This window comes from Astatotilapia calliptera, chromosome 17 (assembly GCF_964374335.1).
Source record: "Astatotilapia calliptera chromosome 17, fAstCal68.1, whole genome shotgun sequence".
Lineage (NCBI taxonomy): Eukaryota > Metazoa > Chordata > Actinopteri > Cichliformes > Cichlidae > Astatotilapia > Astatotilapia calliptera.
Window position 1 is genome coordinate 8,210,062 of NC_137438.1, and position 24,986 is coordinate 8,235,047.

The 24,986-nt window shown below is 40.3% G+C and overlaps 2 protein-coding genes across 5 annotated transcripts; one reads left to right on the plus strand and one right to left on the minus strand.

The window, feature by feature from the left end:
• Nucleotides 1-69: 69 nt before the first annotated feature.
• mcoln3b (mucolipin TRP cation channel 3b) lies at nucleotides 70-7,616 on the plus strand. Of its 2 annotated transcripts, none has more exons than XM_026146729.2 (14): nucleotides 70-273; nucleotides 800-1,023; nucleotides 1,143-1,310; nucleotides 1,645-1,798; nucleotides 3,044-3,110; nucleotides 3,218-3,314; nucleotides 3,667-3,766; nucleotides 3,866-3,978; nucleotides 5,685-5,834; nucleotides 5,947-6,048; nucleotides 6,390-6,512; nucleotides 6,637-6,843; nucleotides 7,047-7,177; nucleotides 7,330-7,616. In XM_026146729.2, the coding sequence occupies exons 2-14, from the start codon at nucleotides 802-804 to the stop codon at nucleotides 7,373-7,375; spliced, it is 1,680 nt and encodes a 559-aa protein (XP_026002514.1). In that variant the 5' UTR covers nucleotides 70-273; nucleotides 800-801; the 3' UTR covers nucleotides 7,376-7,616. The 2 variants fall into 2 exon arrangements, with proteins under 2 accessions (XP_026002514.1, XP_026002513.1); XM_026146728.2 differs by having other exon boundaries at nucleotides 98-273; nucleotides 784-1,023.
• On the minus strand, nucleotides 7,617-23,243 carry LOC113008866 (G-protein-signaling modulator 2-like). Of its 3 annotated transcripts, XM_026146726.2 has the most exons (16): nucleotides 22,881-23,243; nucleotides 22,751-22,792; nucleotides 16,314-16,535; nucleotides 15,804-15,939; nucleotides 15,299-15,438; nucleotides 14,322-14,445; nucleotides 14,084-14,199; nucleotides 13,457-13,612; nucleotides 12,764-12,872; nucleotides 12,426-12,591; nucleotides 12,108-12,205; nucleotides 11,570-11,755; nucleotides 10,284-10,443; nucleotides 9,571-9,756; nucleotides 9,371-9,486; nucleotides 7,617-8,722 (listed from the first exon to the last, which is right to left on the minus strand). In XM_026146726.2, exons 1-16 carry the CDS (start codon nucleotides 22,886-22,888, stop codon nucleotides 8,555-8,557), a joined length of 2,133 nt encoding a protein of 710 aa, XP_026002511.2. In that variant the 5' UTR covers nucleotides 22,889-23,243; the 3' UTR covers nucleotides 7,617-8,554. The 3 variants fall into 3 exon arrangements, with proteins under 3 accessions (XP_026002511.2, XP_026002512.2, XP_026002510.2); XM_026146727.2 differs by lacking the exon at nucleotides 22,751-22,792 and having other exon boundaries at nucleotides 22,881-23,242; XM_026146725.2 differs by lacking the exons at nucleotides 22,751-22,792; nucleotides 22,881-23,243 and adding an exon at nucleotides 18,408-18,689.
• Nucleotides 23,244-24,986: the final 1,743 nt, after the last annotated feature.

The window sequence follows — 24,986 nt, forward strand, 5'->3', positions numbered from 1 at the left end:
TAATCACATTCCAGCTCAACGAGGCTTCGCGAAGTGGTTAAAAGTTACCTGGGTATTTTACATAGTTAAAGGAGTTTACCGGAAAGACAAGTCTGGTGCTTTAGAAGTTCAGTCGAAGTCAGTGAGGTCACTCGCGATTGTCTAATCAAAGCAACAGTTTTAATTATGATTTTTAATTGAGAGGAATATATTAATTTTGACGCCGAGTGCGCGTCGTTGGATCCGCAGCGTTGGGATGCAATTACAAGTTGATTAACCTGTTTCGGGATATCGGTAAGTATCTGTTAATGTACGTTATGTACTGTTTTCCCGGATCTACGGGGTATGAGTTCACTCCTTCACGAGGAGTAATGAATAGCTGACATGTTCCCGCAATGCTGGAAGGCGACCGTGACTGTAAACCTGAGCTGTCTGTATTATTCAGCAGTACAAGTAAGCTAGAAGTCACTGCCTTCCTTTCTTCCTTCCTTCCCAGTCAGCTGTTAGCTAGTCATTAATCACGTGAAAGCTAGAGCTATGCATTCAGCTTGTGGCAAGTATGTTGGTTTGTTCTTCATTCTTAAGGATCAACAAAACAAAAATCAAGACTAGTATTTATTTCCCAGCCTGTGTTTTAATTCTTTTAAGTTTTCATGAATAGCACTAGGCTGGACAAAAATGTTACAATCTGCATTTAATCCCGTATAGCACATTAAAAATATTCATCATGTATCTGAAGTATAAAATGAACTCTAAACTATACACAAACACACTCATAAAGGAGCTTGCATGCATATCACCCAGATGTCAATAACTCTAGATATGGAGGAGTCCGGTGACTTGTATGATGTGCGTGAGACCAATGACCCCTCTTCTTGGGAGGACCAGCACCACCAGTGTCTGCAAGACGTGGCAAAAGTGGAGCGCCTCAGGAGGAAGATCAAGTATTACTTCATGAACCCCTGCGAGAAATACCACGCTCGTGGACGTAAACCATGGAAACTCATACTGCAGATCATCAAAATCGCCATTATTACCATCCAGGTACACGGTATTCTCAAACATGATCCAAACAATTATGATCAGTTCATTTTATTGTGATCTACTGTCCTTATAAGACTTATAATTTATAAGATTTATATTATAATTTTTCCCTACTGCAGCTGGTTTTATTTGGGCTAAGCAACCAGATGGTTGTCACTTTCAAGGATGAAAATCTGATGACGTTCAAGCACCTCTTCTTGAAAGACTATGTGGACGGAGGCATAGCTCCGTATGCTCTTTACAGACAGGCGGATGTTTATGATCACATTGAGTACGTCATTCAACAGGTGACTAAAACTTATCTATAAATAAGAAAATAAACTAAGAAGCTGTGAAATGGGTTTACTTTGGTTGTTTGAAAACACAGCTTTACATGTGCCTTAGTTATTGTTAATTATTGCTGGAATTTTACAATTCTGTATCCTCGTATGTCCAAGCGTCTTACAGGCTAAGCGTGTCATGGGATTGGACTTTGGTCATGTCGCATGAACCAGTATTTTAGTTGTGTTGATTATGGCTCATATAGTAAATGTGTTTTTAAATAACATGGCGGTTACATAAACCTCCTGTGGTAAAATGTTAGCAAAATGTCAACTACCTTTTTCTACTGTTCATTTTCAGTATCGGCTTCTGCACAACATCACATTAAGCAATCATGAATATGAGGAAAAGCACAGTGTCTACACCCCGCTGTTACTGTGTCAGGAGTTCTACAGGAATGGGACCATCTACCCTTCAAATGAGACCTTTGAAATTGATGCTCATGTGGACACTGGTAAGCATGATTAATATTTACAGGAAAGACTCATAACAGTATTGCTAAAATACACTGATTTACACATAAGCCAACTGAAAGATTGGACACTGTGACTCAAACAAGGACTCAAAGATTTTTGCAATTTGTAATAATATAAAATTATATCTATTTATATATCTAATTATCTAAAGTGTAGAAAAAATAAGGTGCTGAAACTACAAAGAATGATGTTGACACTGTTAGCAAAAATGATAAACTTTGCACAACAGTGCCTTCATTTTAACCTAACCAGCTTCATGAAGTAGTCACGTGGTGATGTTTGGGTTTGCCTTATAGAAAACTAACTAACTAAAGCCTCTTCCAGAGTAAATATATAACTGACACATATTGACAGCTAAGATAAACAGTGGACTAAACGACTACACTCACTACAGAGGAATGGCAGCCAGAGTCACTTATCCTACAGCTGCCACTGTAGCATGGATTATGCACTGGAATTGGAAGTAGTAAGAACACAGAATTCAGTTGACTGTAATCTGCAGTCTACTGACATCTAGTGGTGAGATTTTACACAATGCACCTTTAAAGTAATCTCATCACTTAACAGCACCTCAGATTAGTTGATGAAGCCTGCACAAATTGCAAATTGCTCCAAAGAAACCTCTGAGAAAGACTAATAACAGGAGATGTTATCTGTCCAAGAAGCACAGTAAATGGGCATTAGGTCAGGTAAAATGTATGGAGGATAATTTATCAAGGAGCTGCTGGTGGCTTATTTTGTTTTCAAGGTAACACTTTGACTACCTCAGCCTCCTGAAGTATTTCCCCAGTACAGTGTATAGTGGAAACATCAGTTGTTTTCAGTCAGCAAAAGCATGCCTCCAGGCTCTGTAATGAGTGTTTGACCGATTGGCGCCATGATTGAGGGCTGCATCAATACCTTTGGCCTTCACTGAAATCCAAACCTAACTGATGTTTGGGATTGGAATGAGTTGGACCGTGAAGTGAAGGAAAGGCAGCCAACAAGTGCTCAGCACTTTTGGTAACTCCTTCAGCACTGCTGGAAAAGCTCCAGGACACAAAGTCATGAAGGTGGTTTTGAGAAATAAACAGTGGAAGCTTTGAACAGCATAAAAAGGAAAACACATTTGACTTTGTTTAATTTATAGACAATGGAATCAGATATAAAAATAAAAAAATCCAATTAGGTCTAATGGGTTTATTTTGTTAATTTCTGTCTGTGTTGTGGCCTGTCTCTACTAGAGTGCCTCAGAGTTTATCCCCAGCCAGTACACGAAGCGCTTCCACATTTTAAATTGGATTTCATAAGGTACGGAAAAAACATTCGATGTTTTCTTTGACTTTGTTCCCTCGCTGTTGTTGCTGTATATGCATTTAAATCCTCCTGTCAGCTCATGTGCCTGCTCTGTCTTCCAGGTTAATATCTGTCAAGATTACATTTGTTCTCAAGGCAATAAATTTGCAGACAGTGAGACATCGAGAGCTGCCAGATTGCTACGACTTCACTCTTATCGTATGTCATTTGACTTGTCTTCGTGGCTCCGTGAGCATGAGTGGATCACGTCAGACTTTGACTCTTACTAGCAGTTATACGATGTATCTGATGTGTTGTATCACTAACGCTAACCCTTCACCGTGACAGTTACTACTTGTGACTCTGTACCTAAACAAAGTATAGAGAGTCTTTATTTCTGAAGTTCATTCGGGTAAACAAATTAGAGCAGTTTAGTTACACAGCAGTTGCTGTTTATATAATGAATGGTATCATTGAGGCCAGGCAGATAAATGCTTGGCTATCAAGTGTGGCTTTAAGACTGGAGTGCTTACTCTTTCCTCTTCTCCAAATACGACTGTTTGGTTAACAGATCACTTTCAACAACCAAGCTCACAGTGGCCAGATAAAGGTTGATTTGGAAAACGAAGTAGACATCAATGAATGCAGGCAATGGAAAGTAACTGGAGCATGTAAGTTAGATGAGCAGATTCTAGTTTGTACAAATTATCTGGTTGGAGATTTTCTTTTTTTAATTTTGATGAAAATTTTGAATTCCTGTCCTCTTTCAGATGGTAGAAGCATATACCTGACTGTGCTGTTTGACTGCCTCATCATTATAATGTGCATCATCTCCTTCGCCCTGTGCACGCGCTCGGTGATCACTGGGATTCAGCTGCAGCTCGTGAGTAAAACAAAGCGGTTGCTTTTGCTCAGACCTAAAACAGGCTGTGATTGTCTGATACATTTTTGTGTACACAAGTGCAAGAGAACGCTCACAGCTGATTCTACATCTGACTAGGCTCGGCAACATGTTTTTGGCATCATTGGAAAAAAAAGATATTGTAATTCAAGTGAAGGGATCTAGTGAAGTGAAGTGGGAGTAATATTGGCCAATCAGAGAGCAGATTAGGGTCCTGAAAGTCTATAGAGGAAGTTGGATGTGGCAGCTTAAGCAGTTGGGTGGGTTAAGCAGAGGACTTGTGTCTGGGTGAGTGGGATTTTAATCCTTGCTGAAGTCAAATCAGACTTATCTTAGCTCATACAAAGTATTTGCTTCTGCCTGAGCTCAGCTGGTAGGAGGGGCTTAGGACAGAGAGGGGACAACTGCAGGATTTTTTTTTTCAGCCTAGTGCAGCTTTTACTAAAAAAACAATTATTCTGTAGTATAACGGCAGATAAGAGCTTGCCGTTGTCAGTTTTTACTTTGGGTTAGATGAGTAACACTTGTCTATACTTAAAAAGTATTTCTTTTTAGTTTTTTTTTATATAGCTTTATGACTATTGTGGCAGGAAAATGAGTATCTAGCTAGTAGCTAGCTGTATTCTGCAACCTCTCCACCCTCCAGTGAGCAGACACAGAAAGACAGAGACAAGGAGAGCAGTGGAAAGAAAGCTCCAGAACAGAGCAGAGCAGTCATCAGGGAAAATGGATACGACATTAAGTCAGATGCAAGATGAAAAGGGGGGAGGTAGGATATAAGAGGTGGGTGCAAAGCAGGTTGCACATGCACACGGGCTGTGTACAGGTTAAAGCAGAATTTACAGTCCCCGCAAATGTGTCTGTCTGCATGCACATTTCTGTTCAGACATGGAGCAGAGAGGGGTTTTCACCCATCGTGCATGCACTCCGCCAAAATCCCACCTGTGCTTTAAGCAGATGGTACATGCGTTTATCACGCAGTGGCCACTTTTCATTGTTCTAACACTTCAGGTCGCGGAAAATTTGCTCTTTTCCACGGCTGACTGACGGACCAACAACAGCACAGGCAAAAGCAGCTCACAGACCAGTTGTACCACATACTCTGTACCTCCATCGATAACAGAGCTCTCTGCAGGTAGCCAGGACATCCCTAGACTGTGAACGCACTACCCCCACTGTACCAGAAATTCCACTTAATCCAACTGACTGTAACAAGCAGTCTCTGTATTTCATAGCCAGTTGGATTTGTAGAAATGTGCTATATCAGTTGATGTGGGCTGGAACTGAGATCAGCTGAATTGCTGGGATTACAGCTGAGCTTGACTTGAAGAAAATGATAAAGATGAAGATGAAATTTTCTTATGGCCGAAGTTCAGCTCAACTTTGACTTGATAATGTCCTGCATAAACACTTTTCTCACCACTCTTCAGTACCAAAACTACGAACCAAAGGGAACATTGTGTCCACCTTTCTGTGTCACCTGTTCATTTCCTTCAAATTCTCCCTACATATGTTATCATAATATCTCATTCTCAGAACTAATAATATCCAGTTCTAATATCATCTGAACTTCATTATTCTGGTTATTAGTTTTTTACGTGCTTGCGTTTAGATCACAAACAAAAACGTGTAGTGATTAATTCTCTTTAGTGATTCAAATTACAACCCACGTTTCTTCTTTTAAACAGGAGTACAGCCGTTACTGCAGGAAACACTTCAGCAAAGAGCTGTCGTGGTCTGACAAGTTAGAGTTTGTGAACAGCTGGTATATCCTTATTATCGTCAGCGACACACTGACTATCATTGGTTCCCTTCTCAAGATAGCGATCCAAACAAAGGTAATAACATTTTAGTAAGTTCGTCATTTCAATTGTGCTAGCCGTTATTATTTTCTGTTTGATACTACAAGTATTTTTTTGAGTTCATCATTCATGTTTTTTTTCCTTCCAGGTGCTCACCAGCTATGATGTGTGCAGCATTTTCCTTGGCACAGGCACCATGTTTGTCTGGATGGGGGTGATCCGTTATATGGGATACTTCAAGAAGTATAATGTAAATCTGTCACACAGTAGTAGATTTTTTGTTTTAATAGATCTCTAGACATGATTAAACATGTATAAAATCCTTTTTTATTCATTAGAAAGGGTTAAATAATTAGAAACATTTGTTCATAGGTCTGAAAAGAAGATGCAGCTTTTCTTATTGTCTTTGTGCATAACGGCAGTGTGTGAAAGACTAAAGCTTAATAGGACCTCAGAATACTTTAAGGTCTCTGAATGGACAGTTGTGGGAAAACTAGACCCAGTAAACCTGAAGATATTCTCGAAGAGAGAATGATTCACACACTTTTGCACATGTGTTTTTTAGATGCATTACCATGTGTTCATTTCCAGATCCTCATCCTGACACTCCGGGCAGCTTTCCCAAATGTTATTCGTTTCATCTGCTGCGCGGGAATCATTTACCTGAGTTACTGTTTTTGTGGCTGGATTGTCCTAGGCCCGTATCATGAGAAGGTAACAAGCATTGTACTTAACACAAAAAAGGCCTGCTTTACTTTACTGAGGCCAAATTAACTTTTTTAAAATCAATGCAGTGGGGAAAAAAAATTAACGTGGTGCTCTGTAAATGTCTTTGCAGTTCCGGACGTTGAACACTGTGTCAGAGTGTCTGTTCTCGCTGATCAATGGAGACGACATGTTTCCCACTTTTAAGAACATGCAGCAGAAGAACAGCCTGGTGTGGATGTTCAGCAGGGTCTACCTCTACACCTTCGTGTCACTCTTTATCTACATGATCCTCAGCCTTTTCATCACACTCATCACTGACACCTATGACACCATCAAGGTATTGCTACCTTTCTACTAACTCTGTCATTGGTTTTTGTGTTTTTTAAATGCACATTCTGCTTTGAATGCTGCAGAAGAAAGTTTTAAGCGCAGGTCTAACAAAAGGTTTCTGAGAAAGCCTTAATAGTTGAAATGGTGTCTGAAACGCTTAACAAGCATGCACTCTGTATCTACTGTCACTCTCCGACTTGCATCATTTAGCAACAGCAGCAGAGTGGAACCCCAACATCAGAGCTGCAGAGATTCTTGTCAGAATGTAAAGACCTGCCAAACTCTGGGGCATACAGACTTGACAAGAACAATAGCTGTTTCCTAAACTGCTTCAACAACAGGTAAATCTAGACTTCTGCTCTACAGCACTTCTTTGCTCTTTAGTTGATATTGCACCGCTTACTAGAGATGTCTGTTGGTAATTAAACTTGAGGTGCAAGTGAAAATTGGTCATATTTTTGTAACAGAGACTCTCCCCCCACCTTCCTTTCAGATGCAGGAAGTATCGAACTCAAGAGAGGCTGACTTCAGAGGCGTGACATGATTTCATTGTGGAAACGCATTAAAAATTATAATTAATGTGCACTTTATCCTGTTATAGTCAGCTACAGGGATTTTTTTAACCTGACTGAACCCATCTGGTTAGAAGTGAAGCACTGTGATGCACTTCTCCTAGTTTCATATGAACACTGTATGAAAATGTTGTTTTTAAATCAAGCACGTCATACTGGAAGTTGCAAATTCTAGGTAATAAATCAAGGTTCAATGAATAAGTTGAAATGTGTATTAAATGATTTTATTTCCCCATCATCAGGAGAAGGTATTAGTATAAAAGCTAATATTGTAGCATTTTACCCTTCACATTAGTTAATCCTCTGTAAAATCTTGTTACAATTCAAAAAAAAAAAAAAAATCCCATTTCATTTCACGGTAATAAGACAACCCATACATCTGTCAGCACAGTAAAATAATTAAGTCTTTTGTGTCTTTAAAAGCAATATCCGCAAGCAGATATTGTATATGGCTCCACGGTGCTGTAGCAGTGGATTATTTCCCAAGAGAAGAGTTGAGCTCCTTTGACAAATTACTGCTGGAGAGGTCAGAGATCAATTCAAACAAAGATGTTCCATTCTTGCATTTAATGAAGTTGTAAACAGACCACACACACTCCACGCTGCTTTAATGCATCTTCCTTTCATCGAATATGCCATCCAACTTGAAGCCTTGAAACCGAAGCCAAAATCCATTATTTTCTTTTTGGCTTATGATTTTGGAATACATAATCCAGCCACCAGTGACCACTACAACCATCTGTTTGCAGGAGTGACTTTATGCAAACTTCCAGAGTAAACAGACATCACTGGTAGAGAGGTCTCTTATATAAGCAGCCAACCAGTGACATCACCAATATTTAAAAAAAGAAAAAAAGTTGTGACCTTTCAATAAAATAAATTCCCAAGTCTTGTAATCATAAATTTCACATGATTTTTAAGTCACGATGCCAGTTTTAAGAGCTTGACTTCCTCGCAAGATTGCTTTGTATTCTTCCTGATCGCACAGGAAATCAGTCAGGGCAGTCCAAAAAGGCAGGAATTCCTACAGGTTACAAACTCTCCTTAAATGTAAAAAACAAAACAAAAAAACAAACAAACCCAAAAGCAAAACGCCAGAGCTTGTTACTTCATTTAATATGAAAAAAAAAACCCCGCTGGTCAGCGTCAGCCTAGTTTGGACTGGTTTACTCCAGAGGGAGGTGGAACCCGTTGCTCCTCCATCCTGTTGGATTGGGAACGCAGGATGAGACTGAAAAAATCCTCATCAGGAACAGTCGATGCTTTAGTTGTAGGTGGTGGAGCAGCACACCTCTGGTCATTCAGTCTGGAACCCTAAAACACAATCGAGAGTTAAATTATACCAACTGAAGTGTTTAGTGATGCTTTGCACGTATCAGAATTGATTAACCCCTGATTATACTTTTTTAGGCATAAAGCAGAAACTGGTAAGTGAGGAAACTCATTTCCAGGGTAGTGGTGCAGCATGGAAACTGATAAAAATTAGAAATGAGTGGCCTAATATTTTCTATTCTGAGGTCCAGTAGATTGTTTTGGCTGGGAGGCCTGCCACGCCATAGCCCATGAAAATTCTCACTTGACTGCATTACACTGCCTATCACACCTAGACATTAACTCACTTTTCAAATACCCAACTTGGTTGAAAAGTACATACATGAGTCCCTTTTTGTCTTGGATATTTCGTGGAATGAACTGGGTAATATGGTGCCAATTAAGAAGGACTGCCCTGCACTTTCAATGAAATGGCAATGCCTTGTTTAACCTGGAGCACAGTCAGCATGAGAAGACGGTGTACAGCAGTCTCTTGTTTAGTATAAATAATCCTGAATTATCCAACCATGTTCAAATTATCAAAGCTACTTCCTGGGACCTAAATTCATGGACCCAGAATCTAAGTGTTATCACATGGAAAACTTTAAGGGCATGTACAAGGCAGGACGTGATGCAATGAATTTTCTTTACCTGGCATTTGACTAACATGTCGAAGAAGACATCATCCCCCTCGGGCTGCTCAGAACTGGCCTCGAGACGACCATACAGGGAGGGTGTGCGAGTAGTATTTGCAGTGGGGACTGGGACTAGGAAGAAAACCAGAAACCCTTTACGTGATATTATGGGGAGTAATGAAAGGATAAAAGTGGGCTTTTCCTTGCATTCTTTACCTTGTGACTGGACTTGATCTGTGTTGGAGGTGGAGGGTGTACAAGGCTGGTTGGAGGTGTTGACACGTAAGCCAGGAAAAGGGGTCATGCTGACCCGTTGGTCGTCCAGACGGCGGGCTTGGGAGCTGGCCAGCAGCTCCAGGAAATGACCAGGATCCTGGTATAGTCGTTCGCGCTCTGAAACAGCTACAAACAGACATAATTATTATGTGTGTGAGTAACCAATGGAAGTGAGTTAACTGTTAGTTGGGCAATTAGCTACTCAACCCAACATTTACTCTTGACTTTGTACACGTCAAAAGAGGGCAGTATCTTAAAGCAATCCTCCACCCAAATGAAGTGTGCCGCTTCAAATATTCCTCGGAGGTTTGAAAGCTGGCTGAAAAGAATTTGCCCTTCATAGAGACTGTCGGGTGTGATAAGCTGGGACTCATGGCCGTTACAGACGAGTGCAATGATAACAAAAAGGCTCATAAACGCCACTGTGCTCACTGAAGGATAAAACCACAAATATAGCTTTTTGGGTGGAGAATCACTTAAGGTCATCTCTGCCATGAGGAAAAGCAACATTCAACATGTAAAAGGATAATTCTGTGACATTCACACCACAATACGCCAACACTGGGAGTGCCTTCTCTGTAGTTCACTCGTATATTACCTGGCACCTTTTTAGATATGGCGTGAACATCAGTAAGGACACAAGACTGACTCACATTTCTTTTCAGCTACAGGTGGGACGGAGGAGGGAGAGGGATGGGCAGGGAGATGGCTGTTGCCATCCAGGGTACACCTTTGCTCGTCCATTCTGTTGCCCTGGAAACGAGAAAGGACGTCGAAAAAGCTGTCCTCGCCGATAGTGTCCCGTGTTTCTGGCTACAAAAACATTAAAAATCTATAAATAAATAATGAAGCAGGTTTAATAACAACAGAAAACGCTGCAGATAACGGAGGTACTCAAACAAACAAAACAGTAAAGCTAAAACAATTAGTTAATTTGACCTTTGACAGAAAATTAAATCACTTTAATAAAGATGCCATTTGTGTTCTGGGAAATTTTGATGAACACTTTCTCTATTTTCCAACATTTTAGAGGCAAAACTGACTAAAAGGCAAGTGTGACAAGAGATGAACCTTTACACTCTGGCAGAGAGTGGAGTAGATGTTTACTGATACTTATGCATCAATATACTATAAACAGCTATGAATACAATAAGATAAGTATCCTGAGTGGTTTTCGGCTCCCTTTGTTAACACAGCCTTTCTTCATCTGGTGCACACAGTTTGTTACACCAACTGCGATGCAGTTGAATATACAACAGTTTCTCTGAGGTGGCACATCTAATTTCATCTGGTGAGGGTCCTGTACTACAAAGAGAGTTCAACATACATAGGATATCTTTGAATCAGGATAAGCAGTTACATATAACTGGTTATGAACTCAGCAACTTAGCCCAGGGTTTCCCAGAGTGCTGCTAGCAGCATCTGACCAATCACAACTTGGGATAATTGTACTAGCAGCAGAGTGGATGATTTTTACAAAGAAAGCCCCTTTTTTGTGTAGCAATTTTTCTTGTCTTATGATATCAACATACTCCAAGACAGCTGCAGGCACAGAGGACAAAAGCTTAGATTCACTAGTTTACAGTTTATTACTACAAGTGTTACATTTTGCTACAAATTCACTTAAATCTGAAACGGCCTGTATTTTAACAGACTCGGTATTGTACAGACAAACCGTTTCCCTTTAAGTACTTGGAAGCAGTAGGAAGAAAAACAACAATGAACATAAGACAGAAACTATGACTCCATGCTGCTACACAGAAACTTCCTCCCACAGCATTAACACTTTTGTGGGAAGGCATCTGCGTGAGGTTGTGTCACAGGCTACATGCTCACTTTGAACTTTTAGGCTGAATCATCACTGACCAGAAGCTCAGCGAGGATTCCAAGAATGTTTTGAGTGGGTTACGTCTTTCTGCCTGCTTTAACTTACACATACCTTCTGAGGCACTGGTGCTTCCAGCTCAGGCTCCGTGTCCTTGGTGCAGGTTTTGTGCTGGTCTTCCAGAGAGGATTTGTCATCCTTCTGCCTTTTGCTTTTTGTCCAGGGGAAGGGGAAAAGCTTACTGGAAGCCTTGACTGAGTTGTTTTTTGAAGACCCAGAGAACGCATCTTCCCCCCAGTCCTGTATATATAAAAAACACACAGAACATACGACTTTCTTACTGACAGAATTACAAGATCAGTCTTTTTTTTTTTTTACCTAGCACAGGCTGGGTGAACAGAGCAGAAAGTACCATTCTTTGCAAACCATTTTTCATGTAAAATTAACTCTTTTTTTGTATTTAATGTGTTTTCATTGTCAGAACAGCTGTTTTTTGTTACTCTGTTCCACTTTGTCTCCTAAAAATAGTGAATATAGTAAAACTAATAAAACTAAAAATTTGGCTAGCCTAATTTAAAGCTCAGGAGTTTGGACCATTTCATTTGTTATGGCCAGTTTTGAAATAAGACTGAGCACAGTTAGTTTTACGTACCGGGTGTGCTGGCAAATCTCCCCTTTGACTTTTGGGGGAAATTGGACTGTAATCCAAGTTCTCTTCTTTACTTCTGTTCAAGGATGCATACTTGGTCCCTGAAACAAAAATTAAAAAAAATTAGCCAGTGTGGCCACATTTCTGGAAAAACAATGATTCAGTGAAGCGTCACAGCATAAAGCTACAGGACACAAGCAAATGGATTTCTGAATCTTAACAGCATGGGTTTGGTGTTAAAGAGGACTCGACTCTTGTTCATGCACATTTACACACATGCAGAAGTGTAAAAATGAACTGGTTAACAAAGTCCAGATTTACCTGGTATGCTGGGGTAACCCTGGTAGCATCCTGTCAGAGCAGAGCTATTTGCATTGGTGTTGCCGAAGAGGAAGGGATGAAAGTTTGGGTTGGACTTGAGGCCTACAGCCAACCGTAGGTCTGACAAGTTCATCCTGGCGGTGGCCTCGCTACTTTTATCTCCGGTCTGCACCAATGACAACATTACAGTTTACTGTGAGCATACGATATATTTCTATTTCTACATCTGGCTTTACAAATACATATGCAATTATTTCCTGTTGTTCCCTACTCAACCAGCAGATGGAGGTGTGGCCCGATAAAACTCCTAAAAGAGCAGGAAAACTGTAAACAGTCACCTCTTTGGCAATTTCTAGATGTTTCTCAGCAAACTGCATGGCTTGCTCATGATTCCCCAGGGCTGTGTGGGCATTTCCTAGACTCCAGTAAGCTCTTCCTTCACCGACGCTGCAGCAAAACAGAACAGTCTGAGTAACTTCATGTGAAATTATGCAATAACGGGTAGTCATACATCAAATTATCACACACTGCAATTACAACAGCTGAGACTAAAATTAGCTCATGTGTATTTCACAACAATAGTGGGTATTTAACATTTCCACGCACAATTTGCTAAAATCTATACATATTAATGACAGCTAGTTTAAAAAAAAAAACCCCAAAAAACATTCTACAAGATTTACTCAGCACCGCCTATTTTAAACCCTTTTACATCTTTTTACAAGGCTAAAAAGAAAATCAACCCCCCTCAAAAAAAAGAACAAAAAAAAAACAACACAACATTTGCACATTATAAAATAACCATTGTTCCCAAATATCCTGCAGAGCCTTTATATAAAGCTCATCTATAAACACTTAACCAATTACAACATGAAATGACTGTAAATGCTGCTCCTTGGGACTTTTTTCCTTTTGGATGTTTGTTTTAACACCACAGCGGCCACCCACATGTTAAGCGCACAATCTGATTACACTTCTGAGGACAGTTTGGCAGCAAAGCTGACAACAACAAAAGGCTTTCAGTGGTATACCGGTCGCTAAGATCCTGAGCAATGACCAGATGTTTGAGGTGGTAATCGATAGCTCTCTCATAGTCCTGCAGTAGCGTGTAGGTGTTTCCCAGACTGTAACAGGCCTGAGCCTCCACAGCCCTGTCCTTCAAAACCCTGGCCAGCTGCAAAGTCCTCCTGAGGGTGAAAGAGAAGAGGAGGAAGGTCAAAGAATGTCTAGGGCGGGTGCAGGACAATGATTGTTATCTGCTCTTTTCTGTTCTCTTTGTTCTCATTTTCCAAGGACATCCATGTCAAGGAAGTGCTGGAATGACAGACTGACAAGTTACAACATTTGACAGTGTTCCTGTAAGTAAGTCATTAAAAAATACTATGCTGCTCATAAAAACTAGAGAGGAAGTGCAGCCAAAAAAACTCCTCCTAAGCTGCTGGGATGAACTCATCCTCCAGTGTAAATCACTTAGAGAACAAGAATCAGTTTAAACCTAACTCATTTATAGCTGTCTGTTCATGTGTAAAAGGTTTTAATGTAGCATTTATGGTACAAAGAGGAGAACAAAGAGAAGCCCTAAAAGTAAAAAGTGCGCTTTCAGCATTCTTTTTTTTCTGTCATGCCACAAATGAAGTGAGAAAGATGATGAGCCTCACTTGTAATGACCGGCCGCCACGTCAAACTGTTTGAGGAATATGTGTGCATTGCCAAGGTTGCAGTGGGCCCTCCTCTCAGCAGACCTATCCCCAAACTCCTTAGCAATGAGAAGGCGCTATCGAATAAAAAGGGTGCATGTTACTCTTATCTTATTAAAGAATGAGTTAAGCATCATAACAATACTGGCCAAGCTCCTAAACAAGCATCAAAGAGCGTTGTGAGTACTTCGGCACCTACCTTTTCATGTGCAGCTACTGCGTTTTCAAAGTCTCCTAGCAGATAGTAAGTGTTTCCAAGGTTCCCGTAGGTACGACCCTGGGCCGCTCGATCGCCTAGCTCCGTCACCAGGTGCAGGTTTGCTCTTTGTTCACAATAACAAGAAAATGCTCACTTATAATTGAAAACTGTGGCAGAAACACATGGCTGTTGTCTTAGGTTTCCTGGGTGATTCTGTGATGACTGACTGAGATTTGACAAAAAGACACTTTTCCTTTTGTTTTTCTAGTCGTCAACAAGAAACTGATCAGTCTGCGCCGGCCACTGGACAGCCAGACGAAGATTTGCTTCGACTTGGGTTTAATGCCAATCGGAGCTTGTCTGCTACTTTAAAAAAAAAAAAAAAAAAAAAAAAAAAAAACCTCTTGATGGACCATCTTATGACCTACATCTTGATAGCACAACCACCCAACAACTTAAGTAACTTTAGCAACAGTTTATTTTTTGTGTGTGTGTGTGTTTTTTTTTTTGTTTTTTTTTTAAATCATTTGAATGGATCAGTGGAAGATTACATACCATTTTTTCTACAAATCGTCTTTGTCTACATGTGCATGGTGGTCATTGCATAATGAAATAACAGCAAACAATCAAAAATGACAATTTTGATTAGAGCTGCATGGGACACAACAGTTTCAATGCCACTCCAAACTGTTCAGTTATATAAATATCGCCTGCCACTGATGCAAAGACATTGATGTTAGTCAGTGAAATGTGAGGCAATGGAAATGATTATTAAACAACTTTATTACAAAAAACCATACACCACCCTAGCACCTCAGAGCTGTCTTAAGCTCTATATCTAATCCATTCTGGCAAGCTCATTTTTTAAGCAACTTCCAACCGTGGCACAGTTCAGCGTCTTAGTCATATCTCATTGGGACCTTTGCAGTAAACAAAGCAAAATCAATGCTTAGAGGTAAACAGTGATGCCAACTCACTCGTAGTACTGCGCAGCTTTCCTCAGGGCTATCCTTGCCTCCTCTGAAAACTCTCCTGGCTCTGCTCCGCTCCAGCAGATGCTCTTGCCCTTGGCGTGGTAAACGTTTCCGAAATTATACAGCGCTCGAGCCTGCCCGACCTACAACACGCACAACAGATTTTCACAGACGGAAACCAAAGTGACCGGCGCTGTAATTACATACTTAAAATACACAGACACCAGACTTTGGTGCTTGCATGCAGCCTGCAGAACTATTCTAGATGCTGGTACACCGAGTCAATGCAGTCGTCACGTGTGCGCGAAGTGTTCTGTGGCTCCACAGCACGTTACGTGGTACAGTTGTAACAAATTTGGATCCATTTATGGTAATCACAGTATATGAGCAATTTAGTCACAGACTAAATGACAAAACAGTGAAAATAATTTAATCTTATGTTGCTGAAATAAAAAACAGCTGGGGGATGCTCCGCCTGTGTTGAAATAATAAATAAAACATTACCCACCTTATCATATATGGCTCTCGTGATTTCCAAATGTCTTTGGCAGCAAACCACTGCTTCATCATACCGTCCTAAAAGCTTTAATGTGTTTCCAAGGTTACCACTGGCTTTGGCCTCTCCAACTTCATCTCCAATTGTTCTGGGATTGTAATGAAGATTTAAAAAAAATAAATAAAAAAAATAAGCATTAGGAAATAATTAGATTGGAATATCAGTGTATTCCTTATGTGTATTAGATAGAAAACACAAGAGGCAAGAAAGTAATTTGCAGCTGCAAGCAGTAATACACTGGAGTCTAGTTTAGCAGTTTAATCAAGGAGGGGAGATATAGTGATTTAAAAAAAAAAAAAAGTTGTAGCACTTAATCCTGAATGTATTGTTAGACTATACGTGTGTGCGCGTGTGTGTGTGTAGGCTGACCAAGGTCAAAACAGTTGTACAATCAACTCAAAAGACTTAAAAATGAAGAGATTAGGTTGATTTGTTTAACAATCATATTTTAAAAATGTTCACCTGGTGAGTGTGAGGTCATGCCGATGGTATTCCAGAGCTTTATTATACTCTTGAAGGTGAAAGTAGGCATTTCCCAGCTGGCTGTAGATGGCACTGAGGATCTGGAGGTCCTCTGTTCCAACCTGGATGGCAGACTCAAAGAAGGACACACCCGCTCGGTAGTCCCCGGTCTTACAGAGCCGCTCACCTTCCAGAGCCAGGTCCAGACATGATGACTCCATCCTGCAGGGAGGCGGGACCAGGCGAGAAATCACAGTGTGTTTAATCACAAGGCTGAAATACCTTACTAAATCAGAAGGATAACAAACCAGTTATAATTCTCCCCTTCCCCCTTACTCATGCTGAGCCACAAAACTACAACTCAATACTCTGTCACGTCCACAGTCCCGAACATAAGTGTGGACACACTCATCCATTCAAATGTACGGTACTGATTTTTTTTTCTTCCAAATTACTACCGGTAAAACGGATTACTCTTGACTAGGTTTTGATTAACCAATCAATTTCCTAGCATATTAGAAAAAAATATTCATCTACTCAAAAATGATGTAAAAGAGCAGAAAATTATCATTTAAGAGAATCTGCTGCCAGCGAGGGGAAAAAAAAAAGATGCCAAAAATTCCATTTTGGTTGTTTGAATTATTCAACAGATCACATTTAGCAAAAACCTTTCTGAAGTGACTTAACAACAAATTGACAAATTGTTCAAGCAAAATCTGAAACAACCACTTTTTAAATTGCACGAATGTCCTTTACTACAAAGAAATAAGCTAAAGTGCCACCGCGGAGAGATCATCTGTGTTTTGAAACGGGGCCAAATAACCTGGAGGTTAGATCACTCAACTAACACATGAACTCATCTCACTGGCTCACTGTGGAGATCCCTTTTTAACAGTCGAATTACCACACAACACAAGAAAGAGAAACTCCAAATGAGAAGCAGGAAAAACAAAACAAAAAAAAAAAAACCTCCAGTCTGTGAAACCAGACCCAACAACTATAATTCCAAAATAGGACCAAGCATTTCCTGTCCAACTCCTAAACTGCCACATTTACCCTGAAATGACAACGTGTACTTTACATTTAACCATGACATTAGCTAAACTAATAAGGTCTAACATTTTTGCACTCTCAATCATCTTTTACTTTTTTCAGCTTCAAAACTGTCAATGAAACAAAACCGAGAGGGGAAAAAAAATCTGTCATGAGCAAATGCACAATAAATTTGTAAAACAAATCCAGTCATGCACGGCTGCAACAGTTTCACAACTACAGCATTAACATGACTTGACTTGTTGATTGATACTAAATTTGGAGGAACAGCAATATTGCTCTGCATTAAAACAAAGCGGTTTACTTTCATGAACTGGGTTAAAATTTGTGTGTCTGCCACAGGAAAAGCACACACATGCAGGCATTTCTTTTTAATCAGAACAATCACAGGTTTATAATTACCCTTGCACACTTGTGACCCCATCTCCCAAAGAGACCATACCAGTTATCCCCCGCCCCCTCAACCCCCTCAGCCCTCTGAGGAAATGAACCCACATTCTGCTGTGTTGTCTGCAATACTATTTGGTTTGTTAGGTTGCTCCATTCAGGAATTAACAAGTAATTTATGAATGGCAAAATGTGGTTTCATAGGATTCATTAAAATAAATAAATAAACAAACAAACTAATATATCTTCATCTGTGATGTGCTGCATTTACTTTCTAAACTTAGACATTTCCTCTTCTGAATGTTCCATGGCTACTTGAGCACACTTTGGTTACAAGAATAGAAGTATTTAATCTCAGCTAGAGAGCAGAGATGTTCTTTCTAAAGGTCAAAAGTAATGTAAATAAACTAAACCTTTTCTTACTAAAGCACTAATGCATTAAAAAAAAAGGATGTCTTTATTGTTTACAATATGTTGAAGACTTTAAATTCCACAAAAACACTAACTGTAAGCTGTTGAGATGTATGTGTACAATGTAGGACCTCAGAGTACCAGAGTGTTTCCTGTATATTAACATGCTTTCTGACATGTAACTGGACATTTTGTTGCTCCCGGTCAAAGACAAGTGACAATCCAATACCCTGGCTCACATACCTGTCGCCTCTTCCCCTTCTGATGCACTCGAGACAAGTTGACACGACAGACATTTCAAGCTTCTCAATGACTCTCAGGAGCAAACCCAGCTCGTTCAGCACTGCACCCTTTATCTTCTCTACTTTCGCGTGCATACACATAACGCACACAGCTACGGTGTCTCAATTTCAAAGAAATAAAGAAAACCCCCACGGATAGGCCGCCTTCCCTGCGTGCGCCCCGCTAACTCGTAGCAGCAAAACAAAGGACTTAATCCTCTCAGCGTTCACGTCGACCTCGATGGCCAGGTGAAAGGCTGGGAGACCTTTTGTTTAGGTGAAGACGGATTAACAGCAGGCTGTTACAGAGCTGATATGATTTAAGTTAGAGCAGTCCGCGAGGCTGGCATGTTCAAATGATTGTTATATTTCTCACTTAGCCATTGGTAACCTGCACATCTAATCCACCTGATGGTATGTGTCACTTCCAATTAGGCCAGACCTGCGAGGTAATTATAGTCACTTTAAGTGGCTCTAGTGAACCCTAAGGCTATTTGCTTGACTCCGCATGAAATAATCATTCTGCAGCATGCAGTCTGGATGTACACACATTCTACTATTAACATATAAAAATGTTTTACCTGGACAATAGTGTTCATTTTAATAAGACACATCATCTTTTATTAGAATGACTCTCTGTGATTTCTTTTGGCAAATCCCACAGTGGACAACATAGAGATGTATTAGGTACGGAAAGCCAAAAATAAATTCACACCCCTTCACAATCCCTTAACCAAAGCTTCTCGTATCTCAGCTGTTGCGGATCCGAAGAAATCCACTTGTCTGAATTAAGAAGGCTGGACCAAAGTGCCCTCTGGGGTGGACATTTCCTCATCCTTGTCCACGATCACTAGAGCAAGCCATGTGACTTTAAAGCCACCACCTCAGCTGACCAAACGCCAGGTCAATTGTTATACAAAGAGGTGAACGTTGGTGCACGTAGAAATGTATTAGACAAGAAAATGCATTAGTAAAATTCTCCTAATTAGCTACGAGTTACTTATGTAGGAATAATAATATATAAATTATTATCCTGCTACTTCTCATCTATGGCTATGACTTCAAAGTAAAAGAAAATCTCCATTATCAGGTTGTCTTATTTACCTGCATGCTAGCTGTTGCCGAACACACAGAATGGAATTCATTCAAAGGAAAATATGTCAGTAGCAAACCGGTTTGACTGGGCTTGTGCATGCAGCTCAATTATGTCTCTACCCTACGCCGTTTCCCAAAATATATGTCATATACTACATCAGTTACATGCAGAGCTAAACATGAGAGTCAGAGTCAACAACATGACAGCACAGCTTTGTAATCAGGTTCATTTTCTCACAACTATTTCGGTCCTGCCATGAAATATTTACACCGTGGCTCAGGAGGACCTCCTGTGGGCCATCCAGAATCTGTCATCAGCTAGCCAATCAGGTCTCATGTTACTGACACAGACACAAACTTAGCAGATAAACTAATGATAAATACAAATGTGAGTGATTCTTTCCTTAATTATTATTATTATTATTAGTATTATTATTGTTACTACTATTGTGGAAAAAAAGTAATGCATTTAATTAGCTGTAACTTCAAATTGAGGTAATTGTGCCATTCAGTATGGAAGCTCTTACGCGTGTCAGCATTCAGATTTTCAGCTCTTATCACTCCACGCCAAATAATGTGGATTATTCCATTACTCTTCAGTCGTGTTCTTCTAATCTCTCTGATTTTATATTCAGAGAGAACGGCACAAAAGCATGGCACAGTTTAAGTAAACGCAAACCTACCTGAGGCGCACATGGAGTAAATGCTCTCTGTCGTATGCACATTGCAGAGCAAAGCTGCCAAACATGACAGTCAGCCAAGCAGTCCTATAAGGAGCCAGAGACTGAACCACATTATGTATTCCTGTCAACTCCTCGGCTCAAGGTGAACCAAGCTTTTTTTGTTTTGAAGAAAAATCTGGGAACTAACTGACACGAAATATACATGCAACAGATTCATGGAGAACGCCCGCATGCTGCTATGCATGGGTTCAGCTGTCGCACCATCTCTGTCCCACCTCTTATCTGGAAACCAGAGCTGAGGTGCAAGAGAAAACACTCACTGTCATGCACACATGTAAAGAAAAAAACAAAAACCAACTCACAAGCAAAAACTAACACAATCAATCAAGGGTGTTTGACGAGACACAGATGGGAAGACAATTGAATCAGCAGAGCTTTATAATTTAATTATTTTCATAGCTGCACATGCTGCCAGGAGTTCTGTGGAAGCTGTCAGTTCACGTACTTGTTCAAAGCAATAGCGATCTCTCCTCAAGTTGCAATATGTGGTAAATAAACAGAATACACAGACACTGTCTCGAAGGGGAAGAGCTTGCATTGGGTACCACTGCTCTGTGGCATGCTCTTTGATTTTCATGCTTAAAAAATGACTGGGGATTTGTCATGAACAGTGCACACAATGCAATGGGCACGCTACTGCATTCAAAATGATGTTCACCTACTCAGTGTCAATCGTATGCCAAGAAAAATCCCTTCACATTCAAAACAATGAGAAAGTGCTCATGTTCCTCATGCCCAGTTCCCAAGACCGTGTCCAAACAGAAACTCGAAATCCAACTACTAGTTTCACACCTCCTGTCTTTCTGATCATGCTGCCGTTGATGCTCTTTTTCTTGATTTTTGACCTATTTTGCACATACTGAGCTGTACTAGGCTTGTTTGCCTCCCTGTTGGCCTGAATGGATCCATTTATCCTATGACCTCATTCACTGACTGAACTGTTTTCAGAGAAGGCACTCCAGCTGACTGCACCATTTTCCTTTTTCCCCCTCTTTTTTTGGGTGAAAGCATCATCATGCGCTCTAAAGTTTTGACAGTGTTGCAGTGCACACGGATCCCAAAGGGAAAGTCGTTTCCGATGCAGGGACCATGACGTCTGCCAACAATCGAGAGCAAACTTAAAAGTCGGTTCTGCGTCGCACTTTTAGCAATACCTGTCAAACTGAGATTTTACTTTTTAAAGCTTAAAAGAAGCGGGGGTGAAAAAAAAGCCATCAGATTTTCTTGAGAGTAGAATGAAGAAAAAAAAATCAGCTGACTGGAAAACATTCAAGATCAAGCACTATACATGTGCAATGTTCCATTACAGTAAATGACAATCAGGAGGAAGTGCGGCACAGTAAAACCAAAACTGATCACAATGAGCAGCCAAATAAGTCCAGTTTTCTTTCACTTTCACCCAGTTTGGCCTAAATCTAGATCTCATTTGTCAAACGCTGCTTTAAATATGAATTTTTATAATTCTGAAGAATTATAAGAGCAATGTGCAGTCCTGCAGCAGCTCCATAGCCTTTAACCACAGCTCTCTGCTGAAGATCCAGTGATAAATATTTTTTAAAACATCCTTAAAAAAAGAAGAAAAAAAAAAACCCAGCCCACTGCTTTTAATTTCCCATAATACAAAAAAAGCTGACACAACAAATCCTCCTAATTTTGCTGCATTTTGCAAAGAAAGTGTGGACAACTACAAACGAAAGCACCACCCCGCCGCTGCTCTTTGGAAGCCTCTTACTCACCCATGCATTAAAAAAGAAAAAGAAAACGAAAAAAGAAAAAAAAAAGAGAGCTCAAAGTGACATCCAAAAATAATTTCCATAGAAATACGCCCAGCCAATCTCTCTCCAATTAAGTGATGCTCTCTGAAGTGCTAACAGCTTCTTTCTTTCTTTTTCCCCTGAAGAAAGCTCACCAGAAACCATCATTAGAGACTTAAACCCAGCCCTACATGGGAAAATGGGTCGCAGCCTATTTAAATAGCAAACTGAGCTTCAACATCATAACTGCTGCCTGCCCTGTAATTACTGTTTATGTTAAACTAGTTGAGTGGGTTTCACCATGTAGCCAAAGCTGTAGCAATACACTACTTAAAAAACAAAACTTATTTTTGTTGTTGTTGGGGGGTTTTTTTGTGCTACGATTTAACACCTAAAGCTACCATTTGTTTGGTCCGTGTACTGGCTCACGCTACATTTCTTCCCTAAACTCATGACACAGCCTTGGTCATGTTTAGGAAATTCTGTATTAGAAAGCTGGAAATGAGTCAGTTAAACCTGAGCAAGCCCTCACATGCCCCCTGTCTGACTGAACGGCAGACGGTGTCACTTGTTATAGAAGCTATTGTGACAGTCCAAACGTATGAAGGTCTCACAGAGACTAAAGCTACCTTAAATGTGTAAACGACTGTTTCTAGAAATTAACCACCACGACCAAACGACACCAAAACTTCCCAGATGTTTCTTTCACCTACCTCAAAGTGAAGTCCGCGAATACACCACAAACATGGCTCCAGCTCGGTAAAGAAAATAGTCAAGTCAAAAATCTTCCAAAGTGTTTGTTTTGTTTTCCACCGGGTTGTTTACAGTAGCGTTACTACTCACTCGTCCATCTGGGAGGAAGATGACTCTGGTGTCTCGGGAAGCACAAGTCGAAGCCACTCCTCGAGCTCAAAATCTGACTCCAATTAGGATTCCACGGTTGCTGCCTTCAAGTGTCATGGGAAATATTTGGCAATGGTGCTGTAACCTGACCAATCACGTCGTTAAAAAGTTCTTGAGGTGACGTTTGCAGAAGGGCGGTTGTAAACCTCCACTGTCAACTATCCGTCGTTGGAAGTCAGGGATTGTTAATAAACCAGTTGAGGCTATTCGCGTACTAGCGAATAGCCTCAATTAATACAGCGTGCCTAGCTTTGAAGGTCTCTCCCGCCCCCTGCCGCACGGCGCTATTCTTTGCGACTCATTTTCAAAACAAGCAAATTACGGCAGATGTCTTGTGTAGTCCGGTAAAAATATTTAAAAGTAGGGTGGCAAAGTGTAGCAGTTTGTTTAAATCACTTTGACTAAGTGGGAATTACGACAAACGCGCAACGCAACGTTTAGGATTTCAAAATAAAGGTATGTCCCTTACTTAGTGATGGGCAGATGAAGCCCCATGAAGCACTGGAGCTTTTCATCCAATTGGTTCACCCCAACGCGAAGCTTCATGAAGCTTCATTTGCTCTAGCAGGACACCTACTGGACGTAAAAATAATTAGCTGGCATGAATTTGAAGAGTGTGGCATTTTGCACACAGCCTGTAAATGTCAACAACAAAAGGAGTGTGTAAAACATGTATATTGTAGTGATGGCAGTATACTGTGTATATTTATGCTGGCAGTATGGAAAATGATTATTTGCGGCAAAGTTCGAACCGCTTCATGAACCAGTCACGTGGTACAGCCGGGCAGCGAGGCTTCGGACGTCATCATTTTCAGCTCCTCCCATAAATGAAGCAAGCCTCGATACGCGCTTCGCGGAAACGCCCCCTCCATTACTCGACACACGCTCCGAAGCCTCGATACAGAACGTCCCATCACTACCCTTACTGATGGTTGTAGTCGTAGTCTTCACCCAGGCATTTAGCTGTCCTTAGTGCTGTGCAATACTGCAAATTTAGTGCCGTAAAAAATTACCTACTGACCAAGTAAATAGAGGGCCAATTTTGTCAATACTGATATTTTTAACCTGTAAAGGCAGCTTTTAGCGGCGAGAGCAATGTGTCATGATTTTTGAGATGAATCATCATTAGTTTGCAAATTCTGAAGCCATTTTAAAAACCACTAAATCACTGTGATTTTATTTAGTTTTTTTTTCTTTCTACTTTACACAATCAAAACACACCTCTCAGCTTTTACTATATTTTTGAAACTGTTGGAGACCTGGAATGTAAATGTGCTTGCCTCTTTGGGTCAACTTCCGTTGTTTAAATGTGCCATAGGGCAAATAAAATAGAGGTGACAGACAGTCAACACAAAAAAGATTCAGACATTTTTCTAATGCACATGTGCATGAGGTATATATTTTTTCATTTATAAACAATAATTTATTTAACACAATTCAGTGTTTCAGGACTGAAACAAAATATCGTTCCTACTATCAATCTGACACCAGTACTAGCATTGGACTGACCCGGCCACCTCTAGTTGTCATTCACTGTCTCTCCCAAGTGTCATTTCTTCTCTAAACTGCCCAAATAAATGCCTCAAAACAGTTTAGCTACTTTTGCTCACTAATTCTGCCAATTAATACTTTTAATTGATGATTTAAAACAGCTATTTGCTGGTTAGATTGTCCCAGCAGCTGGCCAAGAGCTCAGTTTTGGTTTCTTTTTGTTTTATCCAGAAATAGTTGTCAGACTGAAGTAATGAAATGACTACATCACACAGGACTACTCACATATACCCTGCCTTTACTGACGAATTTTTTTTTCACAACTGTTGCAATTTTTTTCAACAAAAAAAAAGAGGAAGAGCTGTCTGAGACTTGTGAATCACACAGTCACCGCATGGGATGTCCTGTTGTACCCAGAAAGCTTTCGTGTAATTTGAACAAGGCAGGGAGAATCACAGGGTCATTAACACCCTAAGCTTCCTTCTTTTGTAGCTTTGGGGGATTTGTCGTAGCACAGAAAGCTAAGAACCATATGGAAAATAAAGAAAATGTAAC

Excerpts from the sequence above, each read along its gene's own strand:
- LOC113008866 (XM_026146725.2), bottom strand. The coding sequence starts at position 18,547 with ATGTGTATGCACGCGAAAGTAGAGAAGATAAAGGGTGCAGTGCTGAAC. Across the intron at positions 14,200-14,321 it reads CAGTAGCTGCACATGAAAAG|CGCCTTCTCATTGCTAAGGA; the intron begins GTAGGTGCCGAA and ends TTTATTCGATAG. Across the intron at positions 9,487-9,570 it reads AGATCAAGTCCAGTCACAAG|TCCCAGTCCCCACTGCAAAT; the intron begins GTAAAGAATGCA and ends TTTTCTTCCTAG.
- mcoln3b (XM_026146728.2), top strand. The coding sequence starts at position 784 with ATGTCAATAACTCTAGATATGGAGGAGTCCGGTGACTTGTATGATGTG. Across the intron at positions 1,799-3,043 it reads TGATGCTCATGTGGACACTG|AGTGCCTCAGAGTTTATCCC; the intron begins GTAAGCATGATT and ends TGTCTCTACTAG. Across the intron at positions 3,111-3,217 it reads TTTAAATTGGATTTCATAAG|GTTAATATCTGTCAAGATTA; the intron begins GTACGGAAAAAA and ends TCTGTCTTCCAG.